Below are 17,500 nucleotides of genomic sequence, written 5' to 3'. Positions count from 1 at the left end.
CATTGAGTCTGCTTCACCATTTTATCATGGTCAATCCATTTTCCCTCTCAGCTCCAATTTTCTGCCTTCTCCCCATATCCCTTCATGCCCTGACTGAGAAGAATCTATCACCCTCTGCCTTAAATATACCCAGTGACAGCTGCCTATGGCAATGAATTCCACAGATTCACTGCTCTATGGCTAAAGAAATTCCTCTTCATCTCCATTCTTTAGGGACACCCCTCTATTCTAAGGTGGTGCCCTCTGGTTTTACACTCCTCCATCTCTCCAAATCCACTCTATCAAGGTCTTTCAACATTCAATAGGTTTCAATGAGGTCACCTCTTTTAATTCTGAATTCCAGTAAGTAGAGGCCCAGGGACATCAAATGTTCCTCATATGACAAGCATTTCAATCCTGGAATCATTTTCCTGAACTTGCTTTGAATCCTCTCCAATGTCTTTCTTAGATAAGGGCCCAAAACTGCTCATGGTTGTCCAACTGAGGCTTTACCAGTGCTTTTCAAACCTCAGCATTATATCATGTGCCTATCTAAGATGTCTCCAATGCATCCTGGGAAAAACTTGCCCCTCACATCTACTTTGAACTTACAGTTAGTTACTCCTCGCCGCGTGCCCTCTGGTATTAGACATTTCAACTCTGGGAAAGAATACTGTCTGTCTACTCTATCTATACCTCTCATAATGTTAAGAACCTCTGTCGGATCTCCTCTCAGCCTCCCCCGCTCCTAATGTCACTTGAAATATAGCACGGCAACTTGAGCATCAACGTAATGGCAGATAGTGGATGGTGTGCTCGAGACTTTGGAGTCAGTTATTACTCTATAAAATTCTGTCTCAGAACAAGATTCTGTAGACGTGACTGACCTGCCACTTTTCCAATCAATTCAGCCTGACTCTGTCTATCCATTTCCTTCTCGTTAGTAGGAACTCTCCTGGAATACCAATGATGTGATGAACCTGTGATGAATCATTAGTAGTGGAAGAGAGGAGTTGGCTGTGGTAAGGGCCTCTATTTATAGACTGGAAGACTAAGGAAATGAGCAAGTATGGAAAGGAGAGATTGTGAGGTCACTATTATTGTCAAACCTCTATTCCACTCCTCATAGTGTCAACAGAGAGATGCAGCACAAAAAAAATGTCCTTCGGCCCACTTACGGTGTACTAGTTCTAGACTGGTCCCACTTAATCCTGGTATAACTCATGCTAACCGTCATTTCCACGTTGTAATATTAAATTTTGTACAAATATTGGATGAAGGTCTGAACTATCCCAAGTGACACTTTAACTCTTTGCAAGCTCACAGCATGTCAGGAGTCTGTACAAGCCAAACTCTGTAGGTTTGTCAAATGTTTGCTAATAGCGGCTGGATTCTTTCTTGGCCTCGGGCACAGTGGCATGAGAACAAAGATCGAATAGTTTTTCTGCCTTTGTGTGTCTCGCTGCGTTTGTGGATTGAACCCTTAGTTATTGAGGCACATTTCTCTCGGGACTTCACTTAGACCGATCATCAGTGACTAGGACAGACGCAGGGTCAGAATTTGGAGTTCCCTCGACAACAGCAACAATCAAGTCCCTCGATGATAGTGACTATAAAGTGCAGACTATGAATCGTGAGCCCTGAAATCACTGTGGAAATCTTTGTAACTTCCTGTGTAGTATTTTCTGTGGATTATTTGTGTTTTATGATAATAAGTTAGGCTCTAGTTACTTGGTTGTGCTTGTACTCCTATTACCACATTTCCTGGACACTCAGATTGGTTTGGGTCTTTTGGGTCTGATCAACCCAGCCCATGACACAATTCTGCCGTACATTTCCCTGAGAACATCTGTTCCCAATTTATGCTTCCAAGTTCCTGCCTGATAGCTTCATATTTCCCCTTTCTCCAATTAAATGCTTTCCTAACTTGTCTGTTCCTATCCCTCTCCAATGCTATGGTAAAGGAGATAGAATTATGACCACTATCTCCCACTGAGAGACCTGACCCCTGACCAGGTTTATTTCTCAATACCAGATCAAGTACAGCTTGTCCTCTTGTTGGCTTATCTGTACATTGTGTCTGGAAACCTTCCTGAACACACCTAACAAACTCCACCCCAACTAAACCCCTATTCCTAAATCACTATTCTTGGTTGGTGCGGCTGTAATGAAACCCAATTTCCCTCGGGATCAATAAAGTATGTCTGCCTGTCTGCTCTAGGGACATGCCAATCGATCTTTGGGAAATTAAAATCTTCCACCACGACAACCCTATAATTCTTCATTCTTTATAATTGTTGAACGTTTTTTGTTCCAGTCACATCCTGACCAACACACCACAGAAAATTCCGAATATATGTAAATGTAAATGGTGAATAAAGTTGATTCTTGATCCTTGATGTATGTGAGATTTGATTTGTTGTGTGGGTGCACTGTGATCTGTAGGAATATTCTTTTGTTAGGTTGTATATATGTACAGTCAGATGACAATAAACTTGAACATCAACTTCATCTGTAGAACAGTCTGCAAGATGAGCTTTACACTATATCTTGAAGTAAGAGACAATAAGAAACCAATACCAATAATTGTACTAATTGCAGATTCTGTTCTGTGAGCGTGGCTGTTTGCGTTCAGTGATTTACACAGGGGTATGCAATCCAGCTGATTGTACTTATGCACTGTCTCCAACTGAACCCTCAGCCTGCCCTAACTCCAGCAATCCTCACACTTCTTTCCCTATGGTCTTCACATGCAGATCCAAGCACCTTGCATTAACTCCATGCAATTTCTGTGAAACCAAAGGATCAAGCATCACTTTATCCTCCTTATACAGATATTAGGAATTAGGAATAACAGTGCTCTTTATGGTATCTCAACCTCCATCCATACATTAATTTTTCCTTCTTTCTTATTGGTTGATTAGTAAACCATTGCAAGAGATGATCTTGCATTGCCAAATTTCTCAGCTTGATTAAAAATTTCTCATGTCGAGCTCTGCTAAATGGCCTTTAGTTGTCTACATTCAGTTCTAATCCACAAGTTCTGTTTTATGAAATAGTCACCTGTCTCATTGTTCTCCAAAATTCATCATTGCTATGGGAGAAGTTACCTCAAATCCAAAGTCAAGACCGCCTCCGGCTGGCCCAGGAGGTCCTGGAGGTCCAGGTAGACCTTGTAGCCCGGGGGATCCTGGAGGTCCTGGCAAACCACTCTCTCCGACCTCTCCCTGAAAAAGAACAACATTACAGAGTTTAAAGAGAGCCGTCATAACATTTATCAGCCGGTGACTTGTGAGCCCCTCCCGCCCCCGATCAGGGTCACGTGAAGCAGGTGGTGGACGGTCATACGAGCATCTGGTCCATATCAGAAGTCCTGGTTATGCGACCACTGACAGCAGGCAGACAATCTCTGAAGAGTATCGATAGTAAAGACACTGACCAGAGGGCAGCAATGGCAATCTGTTTCGGTAGAAAAGTTTGCCAAGAACAACCATGATCATGAGACCATGATCGTCTATGTCACAGGACACGGCACATAATGATCTTGAATGAATGAATATTTATGGAATGAATATTTATATTAGCTAATAAGTCAGGCAACATGTTTGGAGGGGAGGGGAGCACTGTAACTTATAGAAACTAAAGTGGGTCTGCCTCGATGCTCATTGTGTCTGCCCCATTACGGAAGGGCAGAAATGAAATCCACATTCACCTTACTCATGCAGGTCCTGCAGTCTCAACCTGTTTTTGTGATCTTTTATAAGACCGAAGATGTAAGTGCAGAATTAGACCATTCAGCCCATCAAACCTGCTCCACTTTTATGATCTGTTGGGCTGGTGAGAGTTACAGTGCGGACACTCGATTACAGAAAAACACCTACTGAAACTGAGATTAGTTAAGAAATCTGCCATTTATGTATGACTTTCCAAGTACTGCACCTGATGAAAGTGTACTGTCCGAAAAGTTAACTGTTTATTCCTCTCTATAGAGCTGCCTGACCTGTCAAGTTCCCCCGGCATTTTGTTGCGTGTCGCTCAAGGTTTCCAGCATCTGAGGAATCTCTTGAGTCTAAGGATATATTTATGAACTTACCACCAATCTAAATCATGTATCACTTTATCGTACAGGGAGGAAGGCACAAGGATTGGAGGATGGGAGGGACAGCTCACAAAATGAACGTCAAGTTTTTCCTGGAGAAGCATTGTAACTGGAAATGAAATCAAATCCATCTACCACCTTGATCTTGCAGACTCAAAATGATTTTGTGCTTGTTTAAAAGGGGAACATTGATTACAGAAAAACACGTCTTGAAAGTGAGATTAGTTTAAAAACCTTCCACTTATGTAGAACTTTCGAAGTCCCAGGAATCACAGAAAAAGCCATCTTTTTTTGAAATATAGTCGCAATTTATTAAATTTCAGACTTATGAGACAGAATCGGTTTAATTATCCTCTTCTTAGATGATGTGAAACTTGTTGTTTTGTTGCAGCAGTACAGTGCAAAAGACAATAACTTACTGTAAAATTACAAAATAAATGTGTGCTGGTTGTCCGTCATGTCTGACAATGACGGGAAACCTGTGTGGGAGAGTTTTTAAAGTGGAAAAGCCATTGCACTGGGGCAGTTCCACTCTCTCAACCTCAGAAGTCTGGGTCCAGTGGTACGAACAAGCAACACAAACTGGGGTCTTCCTTGGGTGCAGTGGGTGACCATGTCTTCTGTGCATTGTCATGCCCTTTGCTCTCCATGGAACATTGCAGATACGCCTTCCTAGACTTTGGATTTCACTGTAGGTCTCACCCACCCGGTCCTCCAGCGCTGATTTTGCATGCCAGGACAGGTATGTCCCTGTCTCCCTGTCTGTCGGCTACCCTCACCTGGTTTAAGCCGCCTGTTGAAGTGGTGTATTGAGGTGTGGCTGCTGTCACATGCAAATGCGCCCAGTGGAGAGTACCTGACTGGTTGCATCCTGGCCTGGTATGGAAACACCAATGCCCAGGAACGGAAACGACTACAGAAAGTGAAGCATACAGCCCAGTCCTCCTGATCAATGGAATACACCAGCAAGGAGTGCGGCCACAAGGTAAGCAGCTTGCATCATCAAGGGGCCTTCATCAACTTGGCCATGCACTCTTCTCGCCACTACCTTTGCGCAGGAGGTTCGGGAGCCTCAGGTCCCACACCACCACATTCAGGAGTAGTTATTACCCCTCAACCATCAGGCTTTTTCATCTCAACACTGAAATGATTCCACTACCTACAGACTCACTTTCAAGTTTCCCTTGGAAAGCCTCAGGGGCAAATGATCATAATGTGATCAAATTCACCCTGAAATTTGAGGAGGAGAAGCTAAAGACAGTTGTATCAGTATTACAGTGGAAAAAAGGGAATTACAGGGGCATGAGAGAGGAGCTGGCCAAAATTGATTGGAAAAGAACACCGGCAGGGATGATGGCAGAACAGCAATGGCTGGAATTTCTGGAAGCAATTTGGAAGGCACAGATATATACATCCCAAAGAGGAAGAAGCATTCTAAAGGAAAGAAGTCAGAACCGTGGCTGTAAAGCTTTGGTGAGGTCTCACTTGGAGTATTGTGAGCAGTTTTGGGTCCCTTATCTAAGAAAGGATGGGCTGAAACTGGAGAGGGTTCAAAGGAAGTTCACAAAAATGATTCCAGGATTGAATGGCTTGTCATATGAGGAGCAATTCATGGCTCTGGGCTGTATTTAGTTAGTAAGGAAGGTTCAATCGCTAGGTATTAATATTGAAGTAGTAAAATAGATTCAACAGTGGCTGGATGGGAGATGCCAGAGAGTAGTGGTGGATAACTGTTTGTCAGGTTGGAGGCCGGTGACTAGTGGTGTGCCTCAGGGATCTGTACTGTGTCCAATGTTGTTTGTCATGTACATTAATGATCTGGATGATGGGGTGGTAAATTGGATTAGTAAGTATGCAGATGATACTAAGATAGGTGGCGTTGTGGATAATGAAATAGGTTTTCAAAGTTTGCAGAGAGATTTAGGCCAGTTAGAAGAGTGGGCTGAATGATGGCAGATGGAGTAGCGTCTTAATAAGCTGGTAAGGAAGGCGGGCTCTGTCGTGGGCACAGAACTGGAGAGTATGACATCGGTGGCAGAGAGGAGGGCGCTGAGCAGGCTACGGTCAATCATGGAAAACCCTGAACATCCTCTGCACAGCACCATCCAGAGACAGAGAAGCAGCTTCAGCGGCAGGTTGCTGTCAATGCAATGCTCCTCAGACAGGATGAAGAGATCATTACTCCCCAACGCCATTCGGCTCTACAGTTCAACCACCAGGGGCAAGACATGTTAAAGTGCCGGGGTTAGGACTGAGCTTAAGTTATAACTCAATGCACTTTAGTAACTATTTAATAACTTTTTAAAAGCTATTTATTAATGCTTTTTGGGAGGGTGATTTTAGATGCATATCATCTTTATACTGAGTTAAGTACTGTATGTAATTAGTTTTGCTACAATAAGTGTATGTGACACTGGAAAAATCTTGAATTTCCCCTTGGGGATGAATAAAGTATCTATCTATCTATCTATCTATCTGGTAAATGGTAGGGCATTGAAGAATGCAGTAGAACAGAGTGGTCTAGGAATAATGGTGCATGGTTCCCTGAAGGTGGAATCTCATGTGGATAGGGTGGTGAAGAAAGCTTTTGGTATGTTGGCCTTTATAAATCAGAGCATTGAGTATAGGAGTTGGGATGTAATGTTAAAATTGTACAAGGCATTGGTAAGGCTGAATTTGGAGTATTGTGTACAGTTCTGGTCACTGAATTATAGGAAAGATGTCAACAAAATAGAGAGAGTACAGAGGAAATTTACTAGAATGTTACCTGGGTTTCAGCACCTAAGTTACAGAGAAAGATTGAACAAGTTAGGTCTTTATTCTTTGGAGTGTAGAAGGTTGAGGGGGGACTTGATAGAGGTATTTAAAATAATGAGGGGGATAGATAGAGTTGACGTGGATAGGCTTTTTCCATTGAGAGTAGGAGAGATTCAAACAAGAGGACATGAGTTGAGAGTTAGGGGGCAAAAGTTTAAGGGTAACACAAGGGGGAATTTCTTTACTCAGAGAGTGGTAGCTGTGTGGAACGAGCTTCCAGTAGAAGTGGTAGAGGCAGGTTCGGTATTGTCATTTAAAGTAAAATTGGATAGGTATATGGACAGGAAAGGAATGGAGGGTTATGGGCTGAGTGCGGGTCAGTGGGACCAGGTGAGAGTAAGCGTTCGGCATGGACCAGAAGGGCCGAGATGGCCTGTTTCCGTGCTGTAATCGTTATATGGTTATTTACTGGAATTCAAAAGAATGAGGGCTGACCTCATTGATACCTACCAAATGGTGAAAGGCCTTGAAAGACTGGATGTGGAGAGGATATTCCTATGGTGATAGAGTTGAAGACCAGAGAACACAGACTCAGAATAGAGGAGCGCCCTTTCAGAGTGGAGATCTCAAGGAATTTCTTCAGCCAGAGAGTGGTGAATCGGTGAAATTCTTTGCCACAGGCAGCTGTGGAAGCCGTCTTTGTGTATATTTAAGGCAAAGGTTGATTTTTGATTGCTCACGGCATAAAGGCATGTGGGGAGAAGGTAGGAGATTGGGGCTGAGAGAAAAATTAGATCAGCCATGAAGAAATGGGGAACAGACTCGAAGATCCAAATGGCCTAATTCTGCTCCTGTACCTTATGGTCTTATGTTTTCAGTATTATCTATTTATTATTTGCCCAATTTATCTTCTTTTGCACATTGGTTGTTTATCTGTCTTTGTTTATGTATAGTTTTTAATAAATTTTATTGTATCTCCTTATTTTTGTGTAAATGCTGACAAGAAAATAAATCTCTGAGTTGTATATGCTGACATATACGTACCTTAATAATAAATTGCCTTTGGCACTGCTGATCTGTTCATACAACTGTCCAGAATGAACAGAAGTTCTGTGTGTGCAATTTCGATGTTGCATGTGGATTTCAGTCCTATTTATTGCTGAAGGGTTGTATGATGGGTGGAGTGGAGAAGATCCCCCGTAACAGTGGGTTTGACAGCCCCTGTGGCACGTTGTAGTTCACTATGACTTTCTCAAGAGCCATTTGGGACACTTATTAAAACTTGCCTTGCTAACTAACCCATCTGGGACATTCACTGCTATATTATTGCAAGAATGATTAAAGATGAATGGTGCTCTATTTTTACTGTTTTATTCCCTGTGTGTTAGATACTGTGTAGAGAACTCAGATAAGAAGGAATTTCTTTAGCCAGAAGGTAGTGAATCTGAGGAACTCATTGCTGCGGAGGCCAAGACATTGAGTATATTTAAATTGGATATTGATAGTTCAAAATTAGTAAGTGGTGTCAAAAGCTACAGGGAGAATGAGGTTGAGAGGGATAATAAATTAGATGTGAGGGGGTGCTGGAATAGACTCGATTGGCTGAATACCTTATGGTTTCATTGTCTAAAATACACAAGTCTCCAGTCTGTAAATAAACACAATGTAAGCCGCTGATATTAGTCTTAAGATGCAATTATGAAGCAGATCTTTGTGGACAAGAATTGGTAAAGTGGTAATTTGTGGTTTAGCATCCAGAAAAAAGTAATGTTGCAGAATCCTGGGTTGTTGTATAAGTTAAAGTTCAAAGTTCAAAGTAAATTTACTATCAAAAAATATATATTTCACCTTATACAACCCTGAGATTAATTTTCCTGTGGGCATTCTCAATAAATCCATAGAATAATAACCATAACAGAATCAATGAAATACTGCACCAGCCTGGGTGTTCAACCAGAGTGCAGAAAGAAACAAACCATGCAAATACAAAAAGAAATAAATAAACAATAAATATCGAGAACATGAGATGAAGTGTCCTTGAAAGTGAGTTCATTGGTTGTGGGAACATTTTAATAATGGGGCAAGTGAAGTTGAGTGAAGTTATCCCTTTTGGTTCAAGAGCCTGATGGTTGAGGGTTAATGACTGTTCCTGAACCTGGTGGTGTTGGCCCTGAGGCTCCTGTACCTTCTTCCTGATAGCAGCAGTGAGAAGAGAGCATGGCCTGGGTGGTGGGGGTCCCTGATGATGGATGCTGCTTTCCTGCAACAATGCTCTATGTAAATATGCTCAATGGTAGGGAGAGCTTTACCTGTGATGAACTGGGACATATCCATTACTTGTTGTAGATTTTCCGTTCAAGGGCCTTGGTATTTCCATAGCAGGCTGTGATGCAGCCACTCAATATACCTCCTACTTCTCATCTATAGAAGTTGGTCAAAGTTTTAGATGCCATGCAGTATTTCTGTAAACTCCTAAGGAAACAGAGGAGCTGTCGTGCTTTCTTTCTAATTGCACTTACCTGCTGGGCCCAGGACAGGTCCTACAAAATAACACCAAGGAATTTAAAGTTGTTGACCCCCTCCTTTTCTGATCCTCTGATGAAAACTGGCTCATGGGCATCTGCTTTCCTTCTCCTGAAGTCAATAACAACTCCTTGATGTGTCTGACATTGGGTAAGCCCAAGCATTTCACAAGCGTTCTTCAGTCCCAACTGCCCGAGTTTAGACAGGACTCACTGTTGTTGGCAGAATCTCAGATGGTGACAAGGAGACGAATGGGAATGAGATAGATTGGCTGGTCGAGTGGTGTTGCAACAACATCAGTAAGATCAGGGAGCTGATTGTGGACTTCAGGAAGGGGTAGTCAGGGAACACATTCCACCCCTCATTGAGGGGTGAGCAGTGGAAGGAGTAAGCAGCTTCAAGTTCTTGGGTGTCAACACCTCCCAGGATCTGTCCTGGGTACAACGTATTGATGCAACCACGGTAGACACAACAGAGGCTGTGCTTCATTAGGAGTTTGAGGTCATTGGTATGTTACCAAGGCTTCTGGCAGATGTATGGTGGAGAGCAATCTGACGGGTTGCATCACCTTCTGAAAGGCGCAGGACTGCAAGCGGCTGCAGAGGTTAATAGACTCAGACAGGGCTTTCATTGGCACAGACCTTCCAATGTCTTCAAGAGGCAGTGCCTCAAAAAGGTGGCATCCATCTGTAAAGATCTTTACCATCTGGCACATGCCCCCTTCTCATCAGGGAGGAACCTCAAGACCCACACTCAATCTCTTAGGGACAACTTCTTGTCCTCTGCAATCAGGTTTCTGAGCGGACAAAGAACACCACCTCAATTTTCCTTTCTTGCATTATTTATTTATTGTTTCTTACAGTATTTTTTTTTGTCTTGAACTGTACTGCTGCTACAAGACAACAATTTTCTTGACACACAGTACTGCGCAAAAATCTTGGCGACGTACCTGTATATATAGCTAGGGTGCCTAAGACTTTTTCACAGTGCTGTATTTGTCAACGTGGAGCAGAGAGCCAGTTTGTAAATCTGGTGGGAGCAAAGGATGTTGGGAATGGCGAGGGTGAAGACCGTGTGAGAGGTGTGGGACAGGTAGCAGGGAAGGTGTGCCAGGTGGGGGCGCAGACCTTCCCAGCCTTGAGTCACCAGGGAAGGTTATTTGATTCCAAACAATTGCTTTATTGATCATTACACAATATCTCTCTGGTGCTTCCCACACCCTCCCCTCTTCCTTCCCCTTTTCCCCATCATGATACCCCTCTCCCTGCCCCCCTTCCCATTCTCAGTCCACAACAGAAACTCATATCAGAGGGTGTACAAGAGTGAGATATGCCAACTAGTGGAGTGGTGCCGCAGCAACAACCTGGCACTCAACGTCAGTAAGATGAAAGAGCTGATTGTGGACTTCAGGAAGGGTAAGGCGAAGGAACACACACCAATCTTCATAGAGGGATCAGAAGTGGAGAGAGTGAGCAGCTTCAAGTTCCTGGGTGTCAAGATCTCTGAGGATCTAAACTGGTCCCAGCATATCGATGTAGTTATAAAGAAGGCAAGACAGCGGCTGTACTTCATTAGGAGTTTGAGGAGATTTGGCATGTCAACAAGTACACTCAAAAACTTCTCTAGTTGTACCATAGAGAGCATTCTGACAGGCTGTATCACTGTCTGGTATGGTGGGGGGGGGGGGGGGGTGCTGCACGGGACCGAAAGAAGCTGCAGAAGGTTGTAAATCTAGTCAGCTCCATCTTGGCTACTAGCCTACAAAGTACCCAGAACATCTTCAAGGAGCGGTGTCTCAGAAAGGCAGCATCCATTATTAAGGACCTCCAGCACCCAGGGCATGCCCTTTTCTCACTGTTACCATCGGGTAGGAGGTACAGAAGCCTGAAGGCACACACTCAGCGATTCAGGAACAACTTCTTCCCCTCTGCCATCCGATTCCTAAATGGACATTGGACTCTTGGACACTACCTCACTTTTGTTTTAATATATAGTATTTCTGTTTTTGCATGATTTTTAATCTAGTCAATATACGTAGTTGATTTACTTACTTATTTTTTATTATTATTATTATTTTTGTTCTTCTAGTTTATGTATTGAATTGTACTGCTGCTATTAAGTTAACAAATTTCACATCACATGCTGATGATAATAAAGCGGATTCTGATTCTGGGTAGCCCCTTGACAGCCCCCAAAGAACAGAGCCAGCTATTTTGAGATCTCTCTTGGGAAACCATTTACCTATTGACTGATTGATTGAGATACAGTGGGGAACAGGCCCTTCCAGACCTTTGACCCTTGCCACCCAGCAATCCTCTGATAGCCTAACCACAGGACACTTTACAATGACCAATTAACCTACCAACCGCTACATCTTTAGACTGTGGGAGGAAACCGGAGCACCCGGAGGAAACCTACGTGGCCATGGGAAGAACGTATGAACTCCTTACAGACAACAGTGGGTAATGAACGCGGGTCGCCAGTACTGTAAAGCGTTGTGCTAACCATCATGTTACTGAGCTGTTACTAAGCCGACAGAGGAGGAGATTAATGGATGTGCTCGAAGACTTCTTGAAGAAATGCAGCATCCCGACTGACTCCAATCCCAAGTCTGCTGAATGAGGAGGACTAGGAGTTTTCGGGATGGTATTGAGGGCTTCAGGTCTGGGGCTCTCTAAATCCCTGGGCAAGCAACATCTCCCAAACCAACCGCTCATCTTTCCCTTCAGTCACCTCCATGGTCTCGCCAGCCACCTTGGATCCCATAAGACACTGCACTGATCCTGAGGGTCTACCCCAGTAGCAGATCGCAAGCTATACAGTTTTACAAATAATGCTTCCTGGCCAAGCAAGCGAAGCGCAGTCAATCTGACCTTTAAAGATTTACAATTTACCTTTGCTCCTGGTGGTCCCGGCTTGCCAACTGGACCTTGATCACCCTGCAAACAAGTACATTTTATTGATTTTTCTTGTGGAAACCACAGAGGTCCCATTTAATTCAAAAATACTAGAAAAGGCCCAAAGGCATTAGCAGAGGGCCACACATTCTTGATTAGTTAAGATGGTGTATGGTGTGCTGGCCTTCATTAGTTGGGGGATTAAGTTCAGTAGTTGAGAGGTCATATTGTACTTCTGGTCTCTGATTAGACAACACTTGGAGTATTGTGCCCAATTCTGGTCATCGGACAGGAAGTCCCTACAAATGCGTACACAGGGCCCTTAGTATTATCAAGGATCCCACCCATCCATCCAGCATCCTCTTTGACTTTCTACCATCAGGCATGAGATCATGATGCAAGAGTCAGAGCCGTCTCTACTACTGAGGTCCTTTAACATCTGCCGGATGATGCTGAGGATGTTCTACGAGTCTGTGGTGGCCAGTGCTCTCATGTTTGCTGTTGTGTGCTGGGGCAGCAGGCTGAGGGTAGCAGACACCAACAGAATCAACAAACTCATTCGTAAGGCCAGTGATGTTGTGGGGGTGGAACTGGACTCTCTGATGGTGGTGTCTGAAAAGAGGATGCTGTCCAAGTTGTATGCCATCTTGGACAATGTCTCCCATCCACTCTATAATGTACTGGTTAGGCACAGGAGTACATTCAGCCAAAGACTCATTCCACCGAGATGCAACACTGAGCGTCATAGGAAGTCATTCCTGCCTGTGGCCATCAAACTTTACAACTCCTCCCTCGGAGTGTCAGACACCCTGAGCCAATAGGCTGGTCCTGGACTTATTTCCACTTGGCATGATTAACTTATTATTTAATTATTTATGGTTTTATATTGCTATATTTCTACACTATTCTTGGTTGGTGCGGCTGTAACGAAACCCAATTTCCCTCGGGATCAATAAAGTGTGTCTGTCTGTCTGTCTGTCCGTCCGTCTGACTGTGTCTGTCCGTCTGTCTGTCTGTCTGTCTGTCTGTCTGTCTGTCTATCTGTCCGTCCATCCGCCTGTCTGTCTGTCTGTCTGTCTGTCCATCCATCCATCTGTCTGTCTGTCTGTCCGTCTGTCTGTCTGTGTCTGTCCGCCCATCCGTCTGTCTGTCTGTCTGTCCGTGTGTCTGTGTCTGTCTGTCTGTCCGTGTGTCTGTGTCTGTCATAAAGACAAGAACGGTCAGGATACGAAACAGCTTCATCACTCAGGTCATCAGGCGCCTGAACTTCCTGCTGCATCACATTCGGTGTGTCACCGGCTAATTTGTTCTGTCTTCTACAACATTCAATTTATGCACTTTACTTTGTTAATTTATGCAGAATTCATTACTTTCCTATGTTATTATGTGTGTTATGTGTACTACTGGTTCATCTCATTTGGCGGTATACTCCTATACAGTTAAATGACAATAAACTTGACTTAAGAAGAAGAATGTAGAAGCTTTAGAGATGGTGTAGAGGAGATTTGCCAGGATTAGAGAGCGTACCTTATGAGGACAGGTTGAGTGAGCTCGGCTTTTCTCTTTGTGGCGTAGGAGAATGAGAGTGGCCCTATAGTGCGTATAAGAGGCATAGATGGAGTGGACAATCATCACCTTTCTCTCAGGGTGGCATTGGCCAGTACCAGAGAGCGTGTGTAAACTCAGTATGGAGGGACGCAGAGGTAGGTTTCTTACACAGAGATGAGAGATGCACTGTCAGGGTTGGTGGTAGAGGCAGATCTTTAAAAGACTTAGATAGGATGTGGGTGAACAAAAGTGGAGGATTATAGACTGGCTAAGCCGATGAGTTAGATTTATCATGAAGACAGTTTATGTAGGTCAGCAAAGCATATAGACATGATGAAATATTTGAACAGTATGGGAAAATTGCCTCTACTTTCTGATAAAAATTCACAAATTCAGTTTGGGACTACACACTCATTCACCTCACCGTGTTTTCATGACTTGCCTTTTGCCCCTTGGATCCTGGTTTGCCAGAAGTTCCATCCACTCCTGGAGATCCTACTGGACCCTGCATCAAATGAGCAGCATCTTAATAGAGGGCAAGGTAACATATCATAACCTCAGCACTGCAACTGCAAGAGATTCTACAGATAGCCAGAGTATCACACACAAAATGCTGCAGGAACTCAGCAGACCAGGCAGCATCCATGGACTTGAATAAACAGTTGATGCTTTGGGCTGAATCTCTTCTTCAGGACTGGAAAGGAAGGGGGAAGAAGCCAGAATAAGATGGTGGTGGGAGGGAAAGGCATGCAAGTTGGCAGGTAATAAGTAAAGCCAGGTGAATGGGAAGGTGGTTAGGGGAGGTGGGGGGGGGGGGGGAACAAAGTAACAAGCTGGGAAGTGATAAATGGAAAAGGTAAAGAGTTGAAGAAGAAGGAATCTGGTAGGAGAGGAGAGTGGACCATGGAAGGAAGGGATGGAGGAGGGGCACCAACGGCAGATGATAGGCAGGTGAGGAAAAGAGAAGGGCTAAGAGGGGAACTAGAATGGGGAATGGAAAAAGAGAGGAGGGGATAAATTTTACTACTTGCAACATTACAAAATAAGTATTGCAACATGATCTTGATGCTCAACACACTGCAAATTAATGCTGACAATAACACCCTTCTAATTGCTGCTACTTCTTTGCAAATTGAACAGCTCTGTGTCCGTTCTCACAACCCTGGAGCTCTTTGTATTGGAGACACAAAAGATCCTGCAGATGCTGGAAATCCAGAACAACACACACAAAATGCTGGAGGAACTCAGCAGGTCCGGCAGCACCTACAGAAAAGAATAAACAGCATCTTGATGAAGGGTCTCGGCCCAAAATGTCGACTATTTATTCCCCTCCATAGATGCTGCCTGACCTGCTGAGTTCCTCCAGCATTTTGTGTGTTGCTCAGCTCAGCTCAGCTCAGCTCTTTGCATTCAACTCCCTGGGCTTAGTGTATTGAATAGAGAAGCCCAGGTACTGATTATCGAGTGCAGGAGGAAGAATTAGTTATTATGAAGACATGTAAGGTAGCAAAAGTGGATGGGAAGTTGGATGATTGAGAAGCTTTTAAAATCGAACAAAAGGCAATGAAAGTAGCTATAAGAAGGAAAAGATGGAATATGAGGGCAGACTATATAAACAGTAAAGGGAGGTGAGAGTTGATATTGGATCTCTGGAAAATGATGCTGGTGAGGTACTAATGGGGGCAAAGAAATGGCAAATGAATTTAATGAGTACTCGGCATCTGTCTTCACTGTGGAAGACACCAGCAGCGTGCCAGAGGTCTGTGAGTGTCAGGGAGCAGGAGTGAGTGCCATTGCTATTACAAAGGTAAAAGTGCCAGGCAAACTCAAAGGTCTTAAGGTGGATAAGTCACCTGGACCAAATGGACTACATCCCAGAGTCCTAAGAGAGGATGCTGAAGAGATAACGGATGCATTGGTCATGATTTTTCAAGAATCACTTGATTCTGGTGTGGTCCCGGAGGACCGGAAGATTGCAAATGTCACTCCACTCTTTAAGAAGGGAGGAAGACAAAAGAGAGGCCTAAGCCTAGTGGTAGGAGCTTACAGATCTTTTATCATCTTCCCAGTGGGAGAGCAGAAAAGAGAGAAAGTCCCGGAAAGGTGAAATGTTCGAGTGAAACATGAGAGGGAATTTCTTCACTCAGAGAGTGGTGAGAGTGCACAATGAGCTGCCAGTGCAACATTGAGAATTTTGGACAGGAACATGAATGGGAGGAGAATGGAGGGCTGTTGTCTGGATGCCAGTAGATAGGACTAAGCAGACTGACTTGTCATGAACTAGCTGGGCTGCAGGGACTGTTTCTCTATTGTGGTGCTCTTCAACTCTATGACTACTTTACCAGAACTGCTTGTTCTTCATCAAAATGCCTGCAAGATGTTAAAGTCTGAGCAGTCAGCAGGAATGGAAAGAAAAGCGGTCTGGAGAAAGACAAACACCAAGAAATGGATGAACATGGCATCTACTTACCGGCTCACCCGAGCCTCCGTCTTGTCCGGGGTAACCAGGAGGACCACGTGGACCCGGGGCACCAACGAGGTTTGGGTTCTCGGCTTCAGACGGAGCTGGGATACCCGGCAGACCTGGCAAGCCAGGGGGGCCTGGCGGACCTGGCGGACACTGCAAATGGACACGGGCAGTTACTCTTGTAGTAATAGGCCAAAGTTCATAGTTCAAAGTCAATTTTATATCAAAGTACATATGCTACCAGGGACTCACAGTAGAACAAAGCAATACAGTAGAATCAATGAAAAACTACACACAAAGATGGGCAAGCAATCACTGTGCCAAAGAAGGAAAAGTGCGCAAATACAAAAATAGTAAGAATAGACATCAGCAAGGAAGCGTTGAACACCCGGCTCAGAGTTGGAGACCTCATCCTAGAAACAGAGGGGATCCCTGTGGCAATATAGGACCGGGTGGTTAACACAAAAAATGATCAATAAAAGATAATTTCTCTGCATCTCAATTCTTGAAAGAAGAAACCTGAAATAATCCAACACATTACAGGATCCTGTAGCAGATTAACTCAATCTGATTACTTACAGAGGCACAATCAAGAGGCAAACATCATTCACCAAAATCTTTCTTTAAAATACAAACTCATAAAAGGAACCTTACAAGCCTTATTCAGTTTTAGTGTCAGAGTCCCACAAATTATCTTACAACTGATCTGTTATTACAGATAGGACAATACCTAATAACCGTCTGGATATAATAATACAGGATAAATAAGCAATAACTACTTATTTAATAGACATAGCCATTTCAAACACACATAAATTATAGAAATCAATAAGTGACAAAAACCAGAAGTATGCTGAATTACAAGAGGAAATTGAAAGACTATGGAACATGGACAGTAGTGAGAAGGGAGTAGAATGGGTGCTGATTTCTCATGGTAGTGCTCTTTGTAGATGAGCTCAGAGGTGGGGAGAGCTTCTCCTTTGATGGATGAGCTGTATCCACTACTTTCTGTAGGCTTTTCCATTCTTGGTAACCACTCTAGTAAACCTGAAATCCTCATTCATTATCCCAGAGAAATCACACTTGGACGATTGTGTTCAGTTCTGGTCACTTCATTAGAGGAAGCACTTGGAATCTTTAGAGAGTGTGCAGACCAATGTATCAGACTGATGCCTAGACCAAAGGCATGTCTTATGAAATAGGTTATAGTGCGTATGCCAGGTCTGGGCT

General features: G+C 43.7%; 1 protein-coding gene across 1 annotated transcript in view; it reads right to left on the bottom strand.

The window, feature by feature from the left end:
- col15a1b (collagen, type XV, alpha 1b) overlaps positions 1 to 17,500 on the bottom strand; it is a 304,760-nt gene that overhangs the window by 82,243 nt on the left and 205,017 nt on the right. Inside the window, exons 12-15 of the mRNA XM_059993844.1 lie at positions 16,274 to 16,507; positions 14,228 to 14,308; positions 12,253 to 12,297; positions 3,090 to 3,206 (exon numbers count right to left, since the gene is read on the bottom strand). Of these exons, the coding sequence (XP_059849827.1) occupies positions 3,090 to 3,206; positions 12,253 to 12,297; positions 14,228 to 14,308; positions 16,274 to 16,507 (477 nt within the window). The remainder of the gene's footprint in view (positions 1 to 3,089; positions 3,207 to 12,252; positions 12,298 to 14,227; positions 14,309 to 16,273; positions 16,508 to 17,500) is intronic.

Source organism: Hypanus sabinus, chromosome 1 (genome assembly GCF_030144855.1).
Source record: "Hypanus sabinus isolate sHypSab1 chromosome 1, sHypSab1.hap1, whole genome shotgun sequence".
In the NCBI taxonomy this organism is placed as follows: domain Eukaryota; kingdom Metazoa; phylum Chordata; class Chondrichthyes; order Myliobatiformes; family Dasyatidae; genus Hypanus; species Hypanus sabinus.
The sequence above is the reverse complement of the archived record's forward strand: the minus strand, read 5'-3'. Positions and strand labels throughout refer to the sequence as shown.